The sequence below is a fragment of the Rana temporaria genome, chromosome 1 (genome assembly GCF_905171775.1).
Source record: "Rana temporaria chromosome 1, aRanTem1.1, whole genome shotgun sequence".
Lineage (NCBI taxonomy): Eukaryota > Metazoa > Chordata > Amphibia > Anura > Ranidae > Rana > Rana temporaria.
Window position 1 is genome coordinate 512670260 of NC_053489.1, and position 17706 is coordinate 512687965.

The 17706-nt window shown below is 41.6% G+C and overlaps 1 protein-coding gene across 1 annotated transcript in view; it reads right to left on the reverse strand.

Annotated features, from left to right (window-relative positions):
* Positions 1 to 17706, reverse strand: part of MGAT4D (MGAT4 family member D) — a 168154-nt gene that overhangs the window by 54064 nt on the left and 96384 nt on the right. Inside the window, exons 7-8 of the mRNA XM_040331296.1 lie at positions 16299 to 16374; positions 6833 to 6947 (exon numbers count right to left, since the gene is read on the reverse strand). Coding sequence (XP_040187230.1) covers positions 6833 to 6947; positions 16299 to 16374 — 191 coding nt within the window. The remainder of the gene's footprint in view (positions 1 to 6832; positions 6948 to 16298; positions 16375 to 17706) is intronic.

Sequence of the window (17706 nt, forward strand, 5' to 3'; positions counted from 1 at the left end):
ACCAGAATCAAAAACAGCTAACACTATGTACATTAGAATCTGCAATGTAGTAATGTTTATCACTAAAATGACTGACAACTTAGCCCCAACGTATGAAGGGTTAAGCTTGATTATTACAGTAATGTGTGATATTTATATATATTATACAAGTATACAGACCCTGTTTACTTTTTTCAATGTTATGTTGCAGCGTAATAATTTGCCTGCTTAACCAATTGCCTACCAGGCCAATTCTGACATTTCTCTCCAACATGTAAAAATCATATTTTTTTTGCTAGAAAATTACATGGAACCCCCAAACATTATATACGTTTTTTTTTAGCAGAGGCCCTAGAGAATAAAATGGCGTAACTTTATCTGGCATGGTATTTGCGCAGCAATTTCTCAAACGCCTTTAAAAAAAATAAAAACAGTAATGTTAGCCCAATTTTTTTGCGTAATGTGAAAAATGTTACACCGAGTAAATGGATACCAAACGTATCACACTTCAAAATTGCACACACTTGTGAAATGGTGCCAAACTTCAGTACTTAAAAATCCCCATAGGCGACGGTTTACATTTTGTTACTGGTTACATGTTTTAAGTACGAGCACACAGTGACAGCGGCACGTTTAAAATTTTTTTATTGTTAATTACAATTTTGACACCGGCGAGGACCATCTGGAAATCTCCATGGGCAGCATCCGGGGCCAGTGGATCCCTTCTCTGGTTCACCGATGGCAGCGGCAAGCCTGAAAAAGCACCAGAGGGCGGCAGGAGGAAGGGTTGTTCCCTCTCACCGCCTGTAAGAACGATCTGAACGGCCACTATGATCATTCTTATGGTGTAGGGAATCACTGGCTGAAAAAGAGGATATCTGAATGATGTCTGTAACTGCACAAAGACAAGGATGTCATATGTAGAAAAAAGGAAAAACCGAAATATCTGATTGGCATAAGTATTCATACCCTTTGCAACAACACTTGAAATTTAGCTCAGGTGTCTCCCATTTCTCTTGACGTTTCTACACTTTGATTGGAGTCCACCAGTGGTAAATTAAAATAATTGGACATGATCTGGAAAAGCACGATCGCCTCTCTATAAAAAGGCCTCACAGTTGACACTACATACTGTATCAGAGCAGAAGATAGTTAAAAGGTTAAAAGGAACTGCCTACAGAGCTCAGATACCGGATTATTGCAAGGCACAGATCTGGGGAAGGCCAATTTTTTTTTAGCTGTACTGAAGGTTTCCAAGAGCGCAGTGGCCTCCACAAATCAAATGGAAGTAGTTTGGCACAACCAGGACTCTTCCAAGAGCTGGTCGCCCAGCCAAACTAAGCAACCAGGGCAGAAGGGCCTTAGTAAGAGAGATGACAAAGAATCAATGGTCACTTTGACTGAGATCTTGTGTGGAGATGGGACAAAGTTCCAGAAGGACAACCATCACTGCAGCCCTCCACTGATCTGGGCTTTATGGCAGAGTGGCTAGATGGAAGCCTCTCCTCAGTTCAAAACACATTAAAGCATGCGTGGAGTTTGCAAAAAATAACCTGAAAGACTCACAAACTGAGGAACAAGATTCCCTGGTGTGATGAGACCAAAGTTGAACTGTTTGGCCTCAATGCTAAATGTTATATCTGATGAAAACCAGGCACCGCTCATCACCTGTCCAATACCACCCCAACAGTGAAGCATGGTGGTGGCAGCGTCATTATTCAGCAGCAGGGACTGGAAGACTGGTCAGGGTTGAGGAAAAGCTGAATGGGGCAAAGTACAGGAGATATCCTCAATGAAAACCTGTTCCATAGGAATTAGTACCTCAGACTGGTCTGAAGGTTCACCTTCCATCATGACAACGATCCTAAGCACGCAGTCAAGACAACAATGGAGTGGCTTAGGGACAAATCTGTTACCGTCCTAGAGTGGCCCAACCAGATCCCTGACTTGAACCCTATTGAACACCTCTGGAGAAGCCTGAAAATGATGGCCCTTATCCAACTTGTCAGAGCTGGAGAGGATTTTCAAGGGAGAATGGCAGAAAATCCCCCAATCCAGGTGTGCAAAGCTTGCCGCGTCATACCCAAAAAGACTCAAGGCTATAATTGTTGCCAAAGGTGCTTCAACAAAGTATTGAGTAAAGAGTCTAAATACTTATACTCCGTTTTCACTTTTTTATTATGGGGTCGGACTACAGATTAATAAGAAAAAAAATGAGTTTAAACAACTGTAGTATCAGGCTGCAACATAACATTGAATAAGGATCCTGTGTCTCTGTGCGCCCCCACCTCCCCCGCCGGTAATTGAGGCCACGGCTTTGCGGCCTTCCGCAAGCCTAAGCTTCCTTCTGTGATGGCCACAAAGCTGTGGCTTCAATTACCGGCGGGGGAGGTGGGGGCGCACGGAGACACCTACTAGGCCATAATACTGTGATATGTTATCTATGTGTCATGGCGTGCCAACAATGCCAACTTCTGCTGTTAAAGTGCCACTGACCTCTACCAGGCTCACGTCACATGTTCTAAGGCGCATTCTCATGGGGGATATGCACTTCACAAGGTTTAGTGTCCAGTAACAGATGGGTGCTGTGATGTTAGGATGCTGTATCCTATCTCATGGCCAGCATCTGCGTACAGCATATTAAAGCACATGTATACCCAATCATGAAAATCTCATATAGAATGTAAATAGGGTAATTTCAAAAGTCATTTTAAACTTTAAACTGTTTTCACTGCCATCTCCTTCTCTCTAATTATAACCCCCAAACATTATATATATTTTTTATTCTAACACCCTAGAGAATAAAATGGCGGTTGTTGCAATACTTTCTGTCACACCGTATTTGCGCAGCTGTCTTACAAGCGCACTTTTTTGGGGAAAAAAATACACTTTTTTTAATTAAAAAAATAAAACCGTAAAGTTAGCCCAATTTTTTTTTATATTGTAAAAGATAATGTTACGCCGAGTAAATTGATACCCAACATGTCACGCTTCAAAATTGCGTCTGCTCGTTGAATGGCGACAATTTGTACCCTTTAAAATCTCCATAGGGGACGTATAAAAAATTCGAAAGGTTGCATGTTTTGAGTTACAGAGGAGGTCTAGGGCTAGAATTATTGCTCTCGCTCTACCAATCGCGGCGATACCTCACATGTGTAGTTTGAATACCGTTTACATATTCGGGCGCTACTCACGTATGCGCTCGCTTCTGCGCGCGAGATTGGCGGGACGGGCCGTGTTTTCTGGCTCCTTTTTTAGCTGGCTCCTAGATTCCAAGCAAAGTTGTCAAACCCTGTACTAATGGCTTTAAAAGGTAAATTTTCACAAAGAGCTTCGGCTTATGCATTTTTTCATCCAGTGCTCAAAAATGAGTTTAGCAGATTGGTGAAATATGACTTTAAAATGTCAATTGTGCTGCCACAGTAGTCAGTTTACTTTATTCATTGTATTGCATTTGGTATGTTTCTTTTATATCCCCCTCTGCTTTACTCTTAGATGGCCTCTAAGCTAGAAACACTCGGCCTCTCCATGTTGCAGTTTAATTTCTGCTTCACCCTTGCTAAGTACGGAGGAAAGGAGAAACATGCTTTCCAATGCAACAGTTTGATATAAACTGCACTGAATTCCAACTTCTGAGGCTATTTTTAAATTGAAACTGACTGTGCATCTTGTCGATTCAAAAATGACCATACTGTCCTCGCAGACTTGGTCTCAGGAACTGTGTTTTTTGCATGAGGTGACATTTGATGAAAACGATATTATTCATACTCTTACACAAGTCCAGTCATGAATGATGCTCTTTAAAGCAGCAGTAAACTTGCAGGAGGAAGGATTTTTTTTTGTTTTTTTCCCCCCAGAATTTATTGCCCCTTAAGCTACATCATACAATAGTAAATAAATGACAGACCTGCAAAAAATCATAACCATGAGCCATAACCTCAAAATGAATTCTAAGTAGGTGTATACAATGTGCCATTACAGCAGCTATCCTTATCAAATCATATGATCGTGATGATGGTCACACTAATTATGGTCACACTGGCTTAACATAGCTGAGCTTTAAATGTTTGGGAATATTCCGTTGCTTGGATTATGGCGCAAACAATAAGCTAGAATGCTGCATAAGTAATTGTTGTCCACACACCCAAACTCAAACAAATAGTTCATCTAATGAGGTCAAACCAACCGTAAACAACAAAGAACTTGTTTTAGAATGTCACCAGGTTTGTTAACACAAAGGCAAGAGGACCTAATCTTGTGACAATCATTTTACACAATTGTCTGCATAAAGTAATGCTCTAAACTCCAAGCATGTGTTTTTAGATTTTATCTTTAGGTAATCCATTGCATCTGGCTGAACAGCAACAGTTTTACTTAAAGGATATAGAACAAGTTTTTATGTTATAAAACTTGATGCTTTTTCTGCAGCTATGCTGTACTTTGAAACGTCAGCCCATTTCCAAAATAGGCAGTTTCATCTCTAGCGTCACCAATTGTGACTTTTTTTTTTTATTTAAAAGGTGGTTGTAGCCGTATTCGTGCAATTGTGACAGAGAAAATGGAGTACTGTCCCTGAAACTTTTTTTATTTGCACCAACATATAATTTTTTATAGACGAGCTTTCTTCAGGGTCCAAGCAGTACTGATTCACAAAAGTTTTAGCAGAAGGTGAAATGTTAAAATAAAAGGGAAAGGGAAAAGAAAAACAAACACATACAAATCAATGTGTATGGCAATGGTAATAAAGCCATCAGAAAGTGACACAAGACCGAGGGAAAGCTATAGACTGGAGGGGGGGGGGGGGGGGGGGTTATAGTCACAGGGTGAGGAAACCAATATCTAAATTTGGGCCATTGTTTTTTGTGTCAGTCAAAAATAAGTATTCTTAGTTTAAATGTTTTCCTTTCCTGGATAGTTCTGAAATTCCCTTTAAGAACTAAAACATTGAAGTCTTCTATAGTGTTGTCCAGTTGTGAGAAATAATGTCCCACAGGTGTGCAGAAACGGTCTTCCTTATGTTCCTTGATGGTATGTCTGTGCAAATTCATCCTCACTTACAACTTCTGTCCCGTTTCACCAACATAAGATCCTTTGCTACACCTGTTGCATTGGATGAGGTACACAACATTACTGGAGGTATAGCTGTATGATCCCATGATATTGAAGGTCCTATTTGTGTGTGTGACACTTTTGGATAGATTAATCTGATTTGCAGCGTTTGCTTCCATTATTAGTGACTTCATAAATCAGAGAGAAGTTTCCCGCTGATTAGTTTATGTCTGAGGTTGGGTGGTTGTCTGAAAGCCAATAATGGGTGTTGTTGGAATATATTTTTTTCAGAGTTTCATCCTCTGTTGCATACAACAAAAGCCATAGAGATATTACCGCTATATTGATGATATCTTCATGATATGGGCTGAAGGTGAAGAAAATCTAAAACAATTCTTCTCATTGATCAACACTTTTCACCCATCTATCAAACTAAAAATTGATTATTTGGACTAGGGTTGTCCCGATAGCACTTTAAGACTTTTTACAAGACTATTTACAAGTACCGATACTTTCTCCCCCCCCCCCCCCCAAGTACTCGCCGATACAGATTACTGATACTTTTTTTTAATGTCATGTGACAATTTGAATAATGGGCACTGACGGATAGGGAGCACTGACGGCACTGATAGGCGGCACTTGATGGGCACTGAAAGGCGACACTGATGTCACTTATAGGCACTTATGAGCACTTGCATAATAAACGACATGAATGAGGAGAGGAAGGATTTTGCAATGCTATTTGGCATATAGCATTGCAAAATCCTTCCTTTCCTCTCATCATTCATGTCATTTAACTTCTAGTAAGTATGTGCTGCGACGCCCATATTGGTACACCTTGGACTTGGCTGCAGTAAGCCAGCAGCGGACATCTTGTTACACCCTATATGGGCTGGGTGTAACAAGATGTCCGCTGCTGGCCAAGTGCAGGGTGTACCAAGATGGCCGCCGTGATGTTTACCCTTCCGACGATGACACGGAGCGTCACTTCCTGTACTGAATGTGATGGCTCTGGTCACCGGAATATGTGGTGGCGCCCTGCCCTGGCCAGCTTCCACGTATCGGATCGGGCATCGGGAGCATTTGTGCGAGTACAAGCACTTGCACAAATGCTCGGTATCCGTCCCGATACTGATACTAGTATCGGGACAACCCTAATTCGGACACGCATGTCAATTTCCTAAACACTACAGTATACATCAGGGATGATAAGCTTCACACGTCGATATACAGAAAACCGACTGACCGATGCAGCTATCTCCATAATTCCAGTTTTCACCCCCAACACACTAAACGAGCCATCTAAAGGCCCGTACACACATGGTCGGACTTTCGTCCAACAAACTTCAAAATCTGCAAGTTTTCACATTTGTCCGACCATGTGTACGCTCCATCGGACCAACTTTTTCAGGTTTCGTCGGACAAAAAGTTCGGTCTGCCAACGGACAAACTTAACGACAATATTGTGCTTTTTTCAAAATGGTCGCTCTTGTTTATAGCGCAAAAAATAAAAACCGCAGAGGTGATCAAATACCACCAAAAGAAAGCTCTATTTGTGGGGGGAAAAAAAAGGACGTCAGTTTCGTTTGGGTACACACAAATGTTTGTTAAATTTTACCTATATTTTATTAGCCTTACAGAATTTCATTAAACCCCTTTAAATAGAATATTTGCCCATGTATTTACAGTCCACATATCACAGTATCAGGAAAAAAAAATGCAGGAGGCACCTAAAACATTAAATTGAAAATGGTCTAACATATTTAAATAAGCTGCCGGTCCAAATACAAGCGTTTATACTCACCAATGAAGCCTAACTGTGAAAATTCAAGTATTAGCCAGTCATCTAAGGTCTGCTGGGTGGCAAAGTCTTTCAAAGACTGGAAAAATTGTGGCTTGGCAACAACGTCATCCTCCAGCTGCATGAATGCAAAAAAGAAAAAAGACAATACCACATTAGCAAGCAGAAAGTGCCCAATCCTAAAAACAAAAGTAACATAAGACCTTAAAAACAGCAGTCACAGATAACGGTTATTGACAAATACCAAGTTAATAGACATATGCGAAACACTAAGGATTTCTTGAATATATATATAAAAATACATCACTCAAGGAGGTTTACCCATAGTACCGAAAGGTAAATCCACTTTTATGGGAAAAATAGCAAAATAAAAAAATAAAAGAAAAAATATACAGTTGCTACACACTCCATATTGTATTCAAATGTTATTAAAATTACCTTTCCTTTTAAAACTGCAATCAAACAGTAATTTTCTGTAAAATTCAAAGCAACATGGAGGCATTCCATACACTATTGGTGTATGGAACATCCCCAGAAATGTGATTTCCTGCTGTGCGATTGGCCCACTGTTTCCCAGAAGCCTGCACTAAGATACAAGTCAGATTTTAGGCATTCTCTGCAACAAAATAGCCTCAAATAGAAACCAGCTGAAATTTGGCCCATGTGTCAGCTGGCTTCATTCAGCCATCGGCTGAGAGCGCTGACAGGAGTGTTGCATGGCCAAGCAGTTACACACTAGCAAAAAGCATCAATGAACTACCACAGCGCCATGGTAGTTCATGGAGAACTACAAGCCAACCGCCACTAAGGCTGCCAGGTCTTGTAGTTTTCTAATCACAGAAGTCTAAATGAGTGACGTGGCTGGGCAGGTGGAGCAGAATGTGACAGAACCGGGGGAAGAAGATTGCCCGGCGCCTATCACATTGGTGAGCCTGAGAGGTGCGTTGTGATGGCGCATTTGTAACATGCTACCCTAATTATGCGTGTAACATGTTAAAAAAGGTGAACTTATTCTTTAACCACTTGCCACCCACACAACGCCATATGACGTCACAGACTGAGTGGGGATATCTGAATTATGCCTGCATTTACAGGCATCATCCAAACATCTTCTTTTACAGCCGGTGATACTCTGCACTGTTAAAATCATAGTGGCCGTTTATCCGCTTGATTGTTTTTACAGGCGGCAAAAGGGGATACCCCCCTTGCGCTGCCCTCCAGTGCTTCTACAGGCTCGCCCATACAAAATCAGTGAGCCGGAGAAGGAATCTGCCGCCGCCGGAAGGTCACCATAAAGAATACCACTGGCCAAACGGTCCCCGGCAGTCTTTGACCTATCAGAGGCCGGGCGCGATGTTAAGACGTCACGTCCAGCTATTGCAGATGTAAACAGTGTTGTTGCCTCGGTTGGGAAGTTGAGATTGCGTTTTGTTTTTCCTTTTTTAATTTCAGGCTTCCCAGTCTAGAGGCGAGATCCGGGGACTTAAAGTCCTCAGATCTTGCTGCAAAGAGGACCTGTCATGCCCTATTACAAGGGAAGTTAACATTCCTTGGAATAGGAATAAAAAGTGATTAAAAAAAAATGTAAAAAGGAAAGTGTAAAAATAGAAAAAAATGTAATAAAATGTAAAGCGCCCTGTCCCCATTTGCAGAAGATTCTCTCTGATGTGACAGTATCATCAGACAGCCTTCAGTTACAGGCAAGAAAGATTAAGCTTAAATTCACATCCTTCTCCTGTCCAAGGCAGATTGGATTGCATGCTACTATGCTTATCTTTCATCTATGGCATTATTTAACAGCTTGGCTCAAGTCCTGAGAGACACCCATACATAGTCTCTTGGGGACTTGGTGGATTACTTGAGCCAAAAGTAGCAAAACGAACAAAGCAACCTCCGATTCTTTTCAAACTGTGTATTGATTAGGGCAGCCAAAGGAAGGAAGGAGAACACGATACAGATTATTAATTAACATGAAGAAAGAATTCAAAGTTTAAAAAGGTGTCATTTCCAATGCATCTTAGTATATAGATTATGTCCAATTATACACAGAGAGCTGAAACATCCACTATTCCTATAGTCTAAAACCAAGATTTTTTTTTTCAGGGGGCCATCATAGCAATGCTAACAGCACATATGCTAAAGTGATTGTTAGAGCCGACTCACACTGGGGCGGCACGACTTCGGGGGCGACTTGCAAAATGACTTCTGTATAGAAGTCCATGCACGTCGCCCCGGGTCGCCCCCGAGTCGTATAAGAACCTTTTTCTAAGTCGGAGCGACTTGCGTCGCTCCTATTAGAACAGTTATGGTGAATAGAATGGGACGCGACTTGTCAGGCGGCTGAGTCGCCTGACGAGTTGCCCCAGTGTGAACCGGCTCTAAAGATAAAAAAAAAAAAAAAAAAAAACACATTGGTTTTGCACAGAGCACCACCGATCTTCCTCTTCTCAGGTCCCCCCCCATTAAGTGCCCCCATACCAAGCTGCTCGTTATGGGGCACTCATGCAGGTTCACTCCCGAGCTGTGCTCTGTGTGTTTATTGATAAACACAGTGCGGCTCTGCCCCGCCCCCTGCTTGCTCCTCACTAGCTATAAGAAACAGTTTCCCATTGATGTCGTCTGTTGATGACGAAACGCGTATGGGTGGACATGCAGTGATGTCACCACGCTGAAGTGAGGAGGAAGGGCTCCGTATATGCCAGCCGGCAACTTTTAGATGCTGTTTTTACTTTGTTACTTTGCAAGTACGATTCTTTTTTTAAATAAATGTTATTATCGCGGAGTTGCTATGGTCTCCCTTTATTTTTTTTTACCATTGACATAATGAATTGATAAGTACGGATGAAGTCGGGTGTCCCTGAATTCCTACCCTGTGTGAATCCATCTTGGTGTCATATCTTTCACGAAGAGTAAAGGCCGCGGCTGGGTTATAGCCGACTGTCAAGCTGGGCTTGCCCTTTGGTAAGCGGCCATTTCATTTGGTGGTGTTTTTTTTCACTTACTGATGGATAGCTTATGGAGTCACTGCGGTGTTGTCTAATCAATATCTAGAAGACCAGCATGTGAAATGGACTGGTTTTTACTCTGTTAGGAGTATATCTAGTACATTCATACTCTTATGCTTGTTGAATAGTTTAGTTTAAATTCTGGCGCAGCTTCTTTGTATTTGTGTTTTTGTGCTTATACAGTTCTGCCTTTGGTTACCTTTTATTTACTTTTAGTCAGCATGGTTTTTCTTTTTTTCCTGTAAGAAACAGTGCATGCAACAGCATTATCTGCCTGTGAGGTGTTTACAGATGTTCATGGCAGTGAGGGTGTATTACTGTTTTGTCAAATCTTGATGCTCCAGGCATTTTGAAAAATTATCAGAGCTTAATTTTTAAAGGGTAACTAAATTTTCAATTTTATAAATGCCATGCAAACCATATTACACTTTAATGTCATTAAAATTACATTCCTCTTCAAACTGCAACACTTTTCTGTAAATACATGCAATATGACAACCTGAAAGCATTCTTTACAGAATGTCCGCAGAAATATAATTTCCTGCTTGGGTGAAGAACTTTTACCATACACGGAGCATATTTCTTTCCTGCACCCACGTAAAGATGCAGGAAAGAAATTTGCTCAATTCCACCATCAACACAGACAGTGCGGGAATCCCTCCTGCTGGGCCATTGTGATCTCCCACAGGGGGGCAGGGGAAGTTGCCCCCCCGCTGGGAAAAGACAATAATTAATCGCTAGCGCTTATAGTGGCCACTAGCGATCATCACAAGAAAATCCGGCAGGCTGGTTGTACTCAAGTTAATCGATCAATCATCTTGGTACATTCAGCCTGCCCATTAACGGTTCTAATCTCAGCTGGTTCAGGAGGAACTGGCCAAGATCCATGTATGGCCGGCCTTAGATACAAATCAGGTTTGTTAAACTCTTGCAGTGCACATTGATAACCCAGAGGGGATTGTTTTTTTTTCTTAATAAAATAGGGGATAAAGCATTTATGAAAGAACAGCTCTGATAACCCTTGTGTTTATAGGTAATTAAGAACTTCTGCAGGTGCAACATCTGTCATCAGAGCCCAGGGTCACCGAAATTCTTTGCAGGAAATGAGCAGCCAAGTTACACTTTGTCTTCTTGACATAGAAGTAAACATAAAAAGAAAATGGATAACAAAACAAAGATAACATCTGAAACAGGTCTGTCCAGTAGACCATGTGACAAAAAGTATTTAACCACTTTCTGGCCGGGGCACTGTAGAAACATGGCCGGGTAGGACAGATTTCATTCTGTGGAGGACATCCGTGATGAAACACATATATCAAATGAACAGTAGTAAACAATGGCCGTCATTTATGACACCATTACTTACTACTGTTATCTCGGATTGATCACATAGATCAAAATAGTAAACAGTGGCATCATGAATATAAGCTACAAGCTGCTTATACAGGGAGCATGTGGTCAGGCAAGGCAGTGATCTGAGGTGCGATACCAGCGTGAATGCATTCCTAATCATACTGAAATATATAAAGAATAATCAGTTTATTAACCCAATAAAACAAATCTGAATTTTACATGTCAAGGCTCTACAGCAGGGATCCTCAAACTATGGCCCTCCAGCTGTTGCGGAACTACACATCCCATGAGGCATTGTAAAACTCTGACATTCAGACATGACTAGGCATGATGGGAATTGTAGTTCCTGAACAACTGGAGGGCCGTAGTTTGAAGACCCATGCTCTACAGCATACAGCAGTCACGGGTCCATCTGCAGGATCAATTCTCCAGAGGGGGAGGGTTACTGCAGCCTACCCATTAAAGTGGTTGTAAAGGTTTGTTTTTAATTTTCTAAATAGGTTCCTTTAAGCTAGTGCATTGTTGGTTCACTTACCTTTTCCTTCAATTTCCCTTCTAAATGTTTTTTTTCTTTGTCTGAATTTCTCACTTCCTGTTCCTCCTCTGTAAGCTTGCCCCCATCATCCAAACCGTTCTGGCTGGGGGTTAGTCAGCATGCTCGCCCCCTCCCTTGGCACTACATCCCTGCGGGGAGACACTGTGAACACAAGGGAGGGGGAGAGCACACTGACTAACCCCCAGCCAGAACAGCTCGGATGATGGGGGCAAGCTTACTGAGGAGGAACAGGAAGTGAGAAATTCAGACAAAGAAAAAAAAACATTTAAAAGGGAAATCGAAAGAAAAGGTAAGTGAACCCACAATGCACAAGCTTAAAGGAACCCATTTAGAAAATAAAAAACAAACCTTTAAAACTCCTTTAACTACTTGCTGACCAGCCGCCGTCGTTTTACGGCGGCAGGTCGGCTCCCCTGCGCGAGAGCCCATAGCTCTACGACGCCTCTCTCGCAGGCCACTAGGGGCGCGATCGCCTCCGGGCACACGCGTTCGCTCGTTACAGAGCGGGGACCGGGATCTGTGTGTGTAAACACACACCTCCCGGTCCTGTCAGGGAGAGAAATGCCGATCTTCTGTTCATACAATGTATGAACAGAAGATCAGTCATTTCCCCTAGTGAGGCCACCCCCCCTACAGTTAGAACACACCCAGGGAACATACTTAACCCCTTCACTGCCAGTGGCATTTTTATAGTAATCCAATGCATTTTTATAGCACTGATCGCTATAAAAATGCCAATGGTCCCAAAAATGTGTCAAAAGTGTCCGCCATAATGTCGCAGTACCGAAAAAAAAAAAAAAAAAAAAAAAAAAAAAAAAAAATCGCTGATCGCCACCATTACTAGTAACAAAAAAAATATAAAAAAAAATGCCATAAAAGCACCCCCTATTGTGTAAATGCTATAACTTTTGCGCAAACCAATCAATAAACGCTTATTGCGATTTTTTTTTATGAAAAATATGTAGAAGAATACGTATCGGCCTAAACTGAGGAAAAAAATGTTTTTTTTTTATATTTTTGGGGGATATTCATTATAGCAAAAAGTATTATTTTTTTTCAAAATTGACGCTATATTTTTGTTTATAGCGCGAAAACTAAAAACCGCAGAGGTGATCAAATACCACCAAAAGAAAGCTCTATTTCTGGGGGGAAAAGGACGGCAATTTTGTTTGGGAGCCACGTCGCATGACTGCGCAATTGTCAGTTAAAGCGACGCAGTGCCGAATCGCAAAAAGTGCTCTGGTCTTTGACCAGCAATATGGTCCGGGGGTTAAGTGGTTAATGTCAACTCCAAAGCTCATAAAACAAACATTTTTCATATATATTACAAGGTCATGGGCGCACTAATATATATATATATATACATACACATATATACACACACACACTACAAATTGGCCCTGAGTGTTCCCCTGCACCATATACCTTAAAGTGGAGGTTCACCCTAAAAAAAAAATTCTAACAATACATTGAGAAGACTGATTACACTGCGGGTTAGCTGGGGTTTTTTCGGAAAGTCGTGACGTGCAGTACGCGTCGGTCGGAGGAACGTCAATCACGAAAAAAAAAAAAAAAAAAAAAAACCCCAGCATACCCACAGTGTAATCAGTCTTCTCAATGTATTGTTCGAAAAAAAACTTAGGGTGAACTTCCACTTTAAGCTTAGGTAGCTTAAAAAAGTTGGAGGCGTTTCAAATTTTCTGCTTTTCGGTTAGCAGACAGACCCGGAAGTCGTGCTTTGTCTGACACTTCTTCCCTTTACCTCTCTGAGGGTTCCGGGTATATAATATCTGTATTTTTCTTTTCCATAAGACACACAGAGCATGGCTCAGCCCAACCCCCAGACACCCTCCTCACTGTCTGAGCCAATGAGGAGGGAGAAAGCCGGGAGAGCCTCTGCTCTCGTACACATCACTGGATCGAGATCAGGCTCAGATAAGTATAAGAAAGAGAGGCGAGCTGCACATTCATTTTTTTTACCTTCAAGACTAGAATACATCATGAAGGCAAGAACCTTCAGCCTTTAACCACTTAAGCCCCGGACCATATTGCTGCCTAAAGACCCAAGGGGTTTTTACAGTTCGGGACTGCGTCGCTTTAACAGACAATTGCGCGGTCGTGCGACGTGGCTCCCAAACAAAATTGGCGTCCTTTTTTCCCCACAAATAGAGCTTTCTTTTGGTGGTATTTGATCACCTCTGCGGTTTTAATTATTTGCGCTATAAACAAAAACAGAGCGACAATTTTGAAAAAAATTCAATATTTTTTACTTTTTGCTATAATAAATATCCCCCAAAAACATATATAAATGATTTTTTTTTCCTCAGTTTAGGCCGATACGTATTCTTCTACCTATTTTTGGTAAAAAAAAACGCAATAATCGTTTATCGGTTGGTTTGCGCAAAATTTATAGCGTTTACAAAATAGGGGATAGTTTTTTTGCATTTTTATTATTTTTTTTTTTTTGTTACTACTAATGGCGGCGATCAGCGATTTTTTTCGTGACTGCGACATTATGGCGGACACTTCGGACAATTTTGACACATTTTTGGGACCATTGTCATTTTCACAGCAAAAAATGCATTTAAATTGCATTCTTTATTGTGAAAATGACAGTTGCAGTTTGGGAGTTAAACACAGGGGGCGCTGTAACATTTAGGGATCACTGTGTGTGTGTGTTTACTAGTGTAGGGGGGTGTGGCTGTAGGAATGACATCTTCGATCGGATCTCCCCTATAAAGGGGATCACCCGATCGATGCGCCGCCACAGTGAAGCACGGCTGATTGGCTGAGACACAGCAGCGGCATCATTGGCTCCTGCTGCTGTCAAACTCAGTTAGCCATTCAGGAAAGAGAGGGGATGGAGCCAAAGCACAAAGCCATGTTTGAATGGATACACGGAGCAGCAGCTTGGCTGCCCCTATAGCAAGCTGCTTGCAGTGGGGAGCACTCTACAGGGACCCCGTGAAGAGGAGGATATGGGCTGCACTGTGCAAAACCCCAGCAAAAAGCACTGCCGAAACGGATCAAAAGCAAATTACATAGGTGTGTGAACCAGGCCGAATAGTAGCTTGTTGGTCCGAGTATTTCAGAATCTGATGATCTACTGGGATTTTCACCCACAACCATTTCTAGGAGAATGGTCCGAAAAAATAGGAAATATCCAGTGAGCGGCAGGTGTGTGTCCGAAAATGCCTTGTTGATGTCAGAGGAGAATGGGCAGATTGGTTTGAGATGGTAGGAAGGCAACAGTAACTCAAATAACCATTTGTTACATCCAAGGTATGCAGAATAGCATCTCTGAATACACAGCACATCGAACCTTGAAGCCAATGGACTACAGCAGCAGAAGAGCATACAGGGTGCCACTCCTGTCAGCTAAAAACAGAAAATCCTTATTTTGCGCCATTCCATAGAATAAAGCTTATTCAGATTATACCATAATTGTAGGTGGAATAGAGGCTATCTACAGGCATGCGCTATGAACCCCGATCATGCTGATCAGAAACAGCAGAGACAAGAGCGCACATCCGCCTATAACCACTAATGTCCTTGCGGAGTGAGCATATCTCCTCCTCAACGATCGTCCGTGCTAATGCACAGAGGGCCCCTCGCCAGCGGACACATGCCACACTCCAACCTCAAGACATTTTCTACTACCAGACAGGATTCAACCAGTCTCAGACTGCCCCAGTCAGCTCTTTAGAGCGGGTTGCGCAAGTACTAACACTGGGTGACACTATGACAATACATATTAAATACATATTGAAATTTCCACAACATGTGGCACACACAGACACACAATGCAAGTGAACTTCTCTCCTTTTTATCTACTTTCAGGTGTGATTTTTATTTCGCCCACACCCGTTACTTGCCCCAGGTGAGTTTAAAGGAGCATCACATGCTTGAAACAATCTTATTTATCCACAATTTTGAAAGGATGCCAAGAATTTTGACCAGACCATTTTTGGAGTTTTGTGACATTATGTGCAATTTGCTTTTTTTCCTCCCTTTTTTTGTTTTGTTCCAATACACACAAAGGGAATAAACATGTGTATAGCAAAACATGTGTTACCGCAATACTTTTCTGTGAGAAATGCTTGATTTTCTGGAAAGATTTCTGGGGTGCCAACAATTTCGCCCATGACTGTATTTAATGGTTCTTGATCACAATTGAGCACAGTGTTGCTTGAAGCTCACTTGAAAATGTACATGAGTTACTTATGGTGCAGATTTGCATGTATTGACCCCAATAGACTTCATTTGCTTGTTTTTCTGCACAGTAACCAACTTTCCCAATGGCTAAAAATTAAAAAAACATCTGCACAAATGGTCAAAAAAAAACAAAAAACAGAAAGATGGTCAGCTGAATGTGAATGAGGTGTAAATGATTACGTTTACAAATGCTTTACAATTTTGTTACCATTTTAACACATCTTCACCACACAAAAAAGTTTAGACCCGTTTTCACGCCCTAAATATTCTCTATAAAATTCAAACCCTTGAGTGAAAAAGAGAGTCTACACCCACAAAGTGACACTCCAAAAATCCATACCTGCAGGTAATAGGTGCCCTTTGGTTGTGCATACAACATCATAAAGCTGTAGTCCAAGTTCTGCTTAGTTCTCCACCTAATAAAAAAAAAAAAAGCAAATGTCAGCTTGTATCTTTATTAGAGCAACTTGTTTATCAAGAGTCTCAAGCGGATTTACATCAATCCTTGCCAACTTGTAAAGGTAAAGAATGTTCCCCCCAAATAGCTTCCTTTACCTTAGCGCAGTCCTCCTTCACTTACCTCATCCTTCGATTTTGCTTTTAAATGTTCTTATTTCTTCTGAGAAATCCTCACTTCCTGTTCTTCGGTCTGTAACTACACACAGTAATGCAACGCTTTCTCCCTGGTGTGGAGTGTCGTGCCCCCCCCCCCAGGACACAGGAGAGTCAGGACACTCTCTACGTTGCAGATAGAGAAAGGAGTTGTGTGTTAGTGGGCGTTCTGACTCTCCTGCAGTCCAAGGGAGGGGGCAAGCACGACACTCCACACCAGGGAGAAAGCCTTGCATTACTGTGTAGAGTTACAGACAGAAGAACAGGAAGTGAGGATTTCTCAGAAGAAATAAGGAAATATAAAAGCAAAATCGAAAGGATGAGGTAAGTGAAGAAGGACTGCACTAAGGTAAAGGAAGCTATTTAGGGGAAAAAAATTGTACCTTTACAACCTTTAAAAAAAGGCCTTTTCTCTGGTTTAGTCAGTCTTTTTGGGTAGGTATCTACCAGCTTTGCACATTTAGGAGAGTGACATTTTTGCCTATTCTTCTTTGCAAAATAGCTTAAACTCTGTCAGAGCATCCATCTTGCCACAGATTCTCAATTGGATTTAGATCTGGACTATGAATGGGCCATTCCAACACATGAATACGCTTTGATCCAAACCATTCTATTGTAGCTCTGGCTGTACGTTTAGGGTTGTTGTCCTGTTAGGAGGTGAACTTCTGCCCCAGTCTCAAGTCTTTGCATACTAAATACTGGTTTTCTTTTAAGATTGCCCTGTATTTGGCTCCATTCATCTTCCAATCAAATTAGAAAAGAAAGAAAAGAGGGTGCACCAGCCTTGTGCATTATCCTTGAATATATTTTATTTAAAGAAGAAAGAAAACTGCAGTATAAAAGCCTTTAAATTATGGTGATCGGCCTAATAACAACAGTCTCCAGATGGCAATAGAAAAGACTTGAGGGCCACTGCAAGCCGACACGTTTCGAAGGGATACTTTCTTTCTCGGGTATCCCTTCGAAACACCAAGGATAATGCACAAGGCTGGAGCGCCATCTTTTTCTCCATATCCCTATCATTGAGGGCAGCAAGGCCTGAGGCACTAACCGTTACAAACTATAGTCCACCTGATTAACACACCTATGCACGAGAGTATCTGTTTTCTACCATCTGCCAATCAACTCTGACCAGC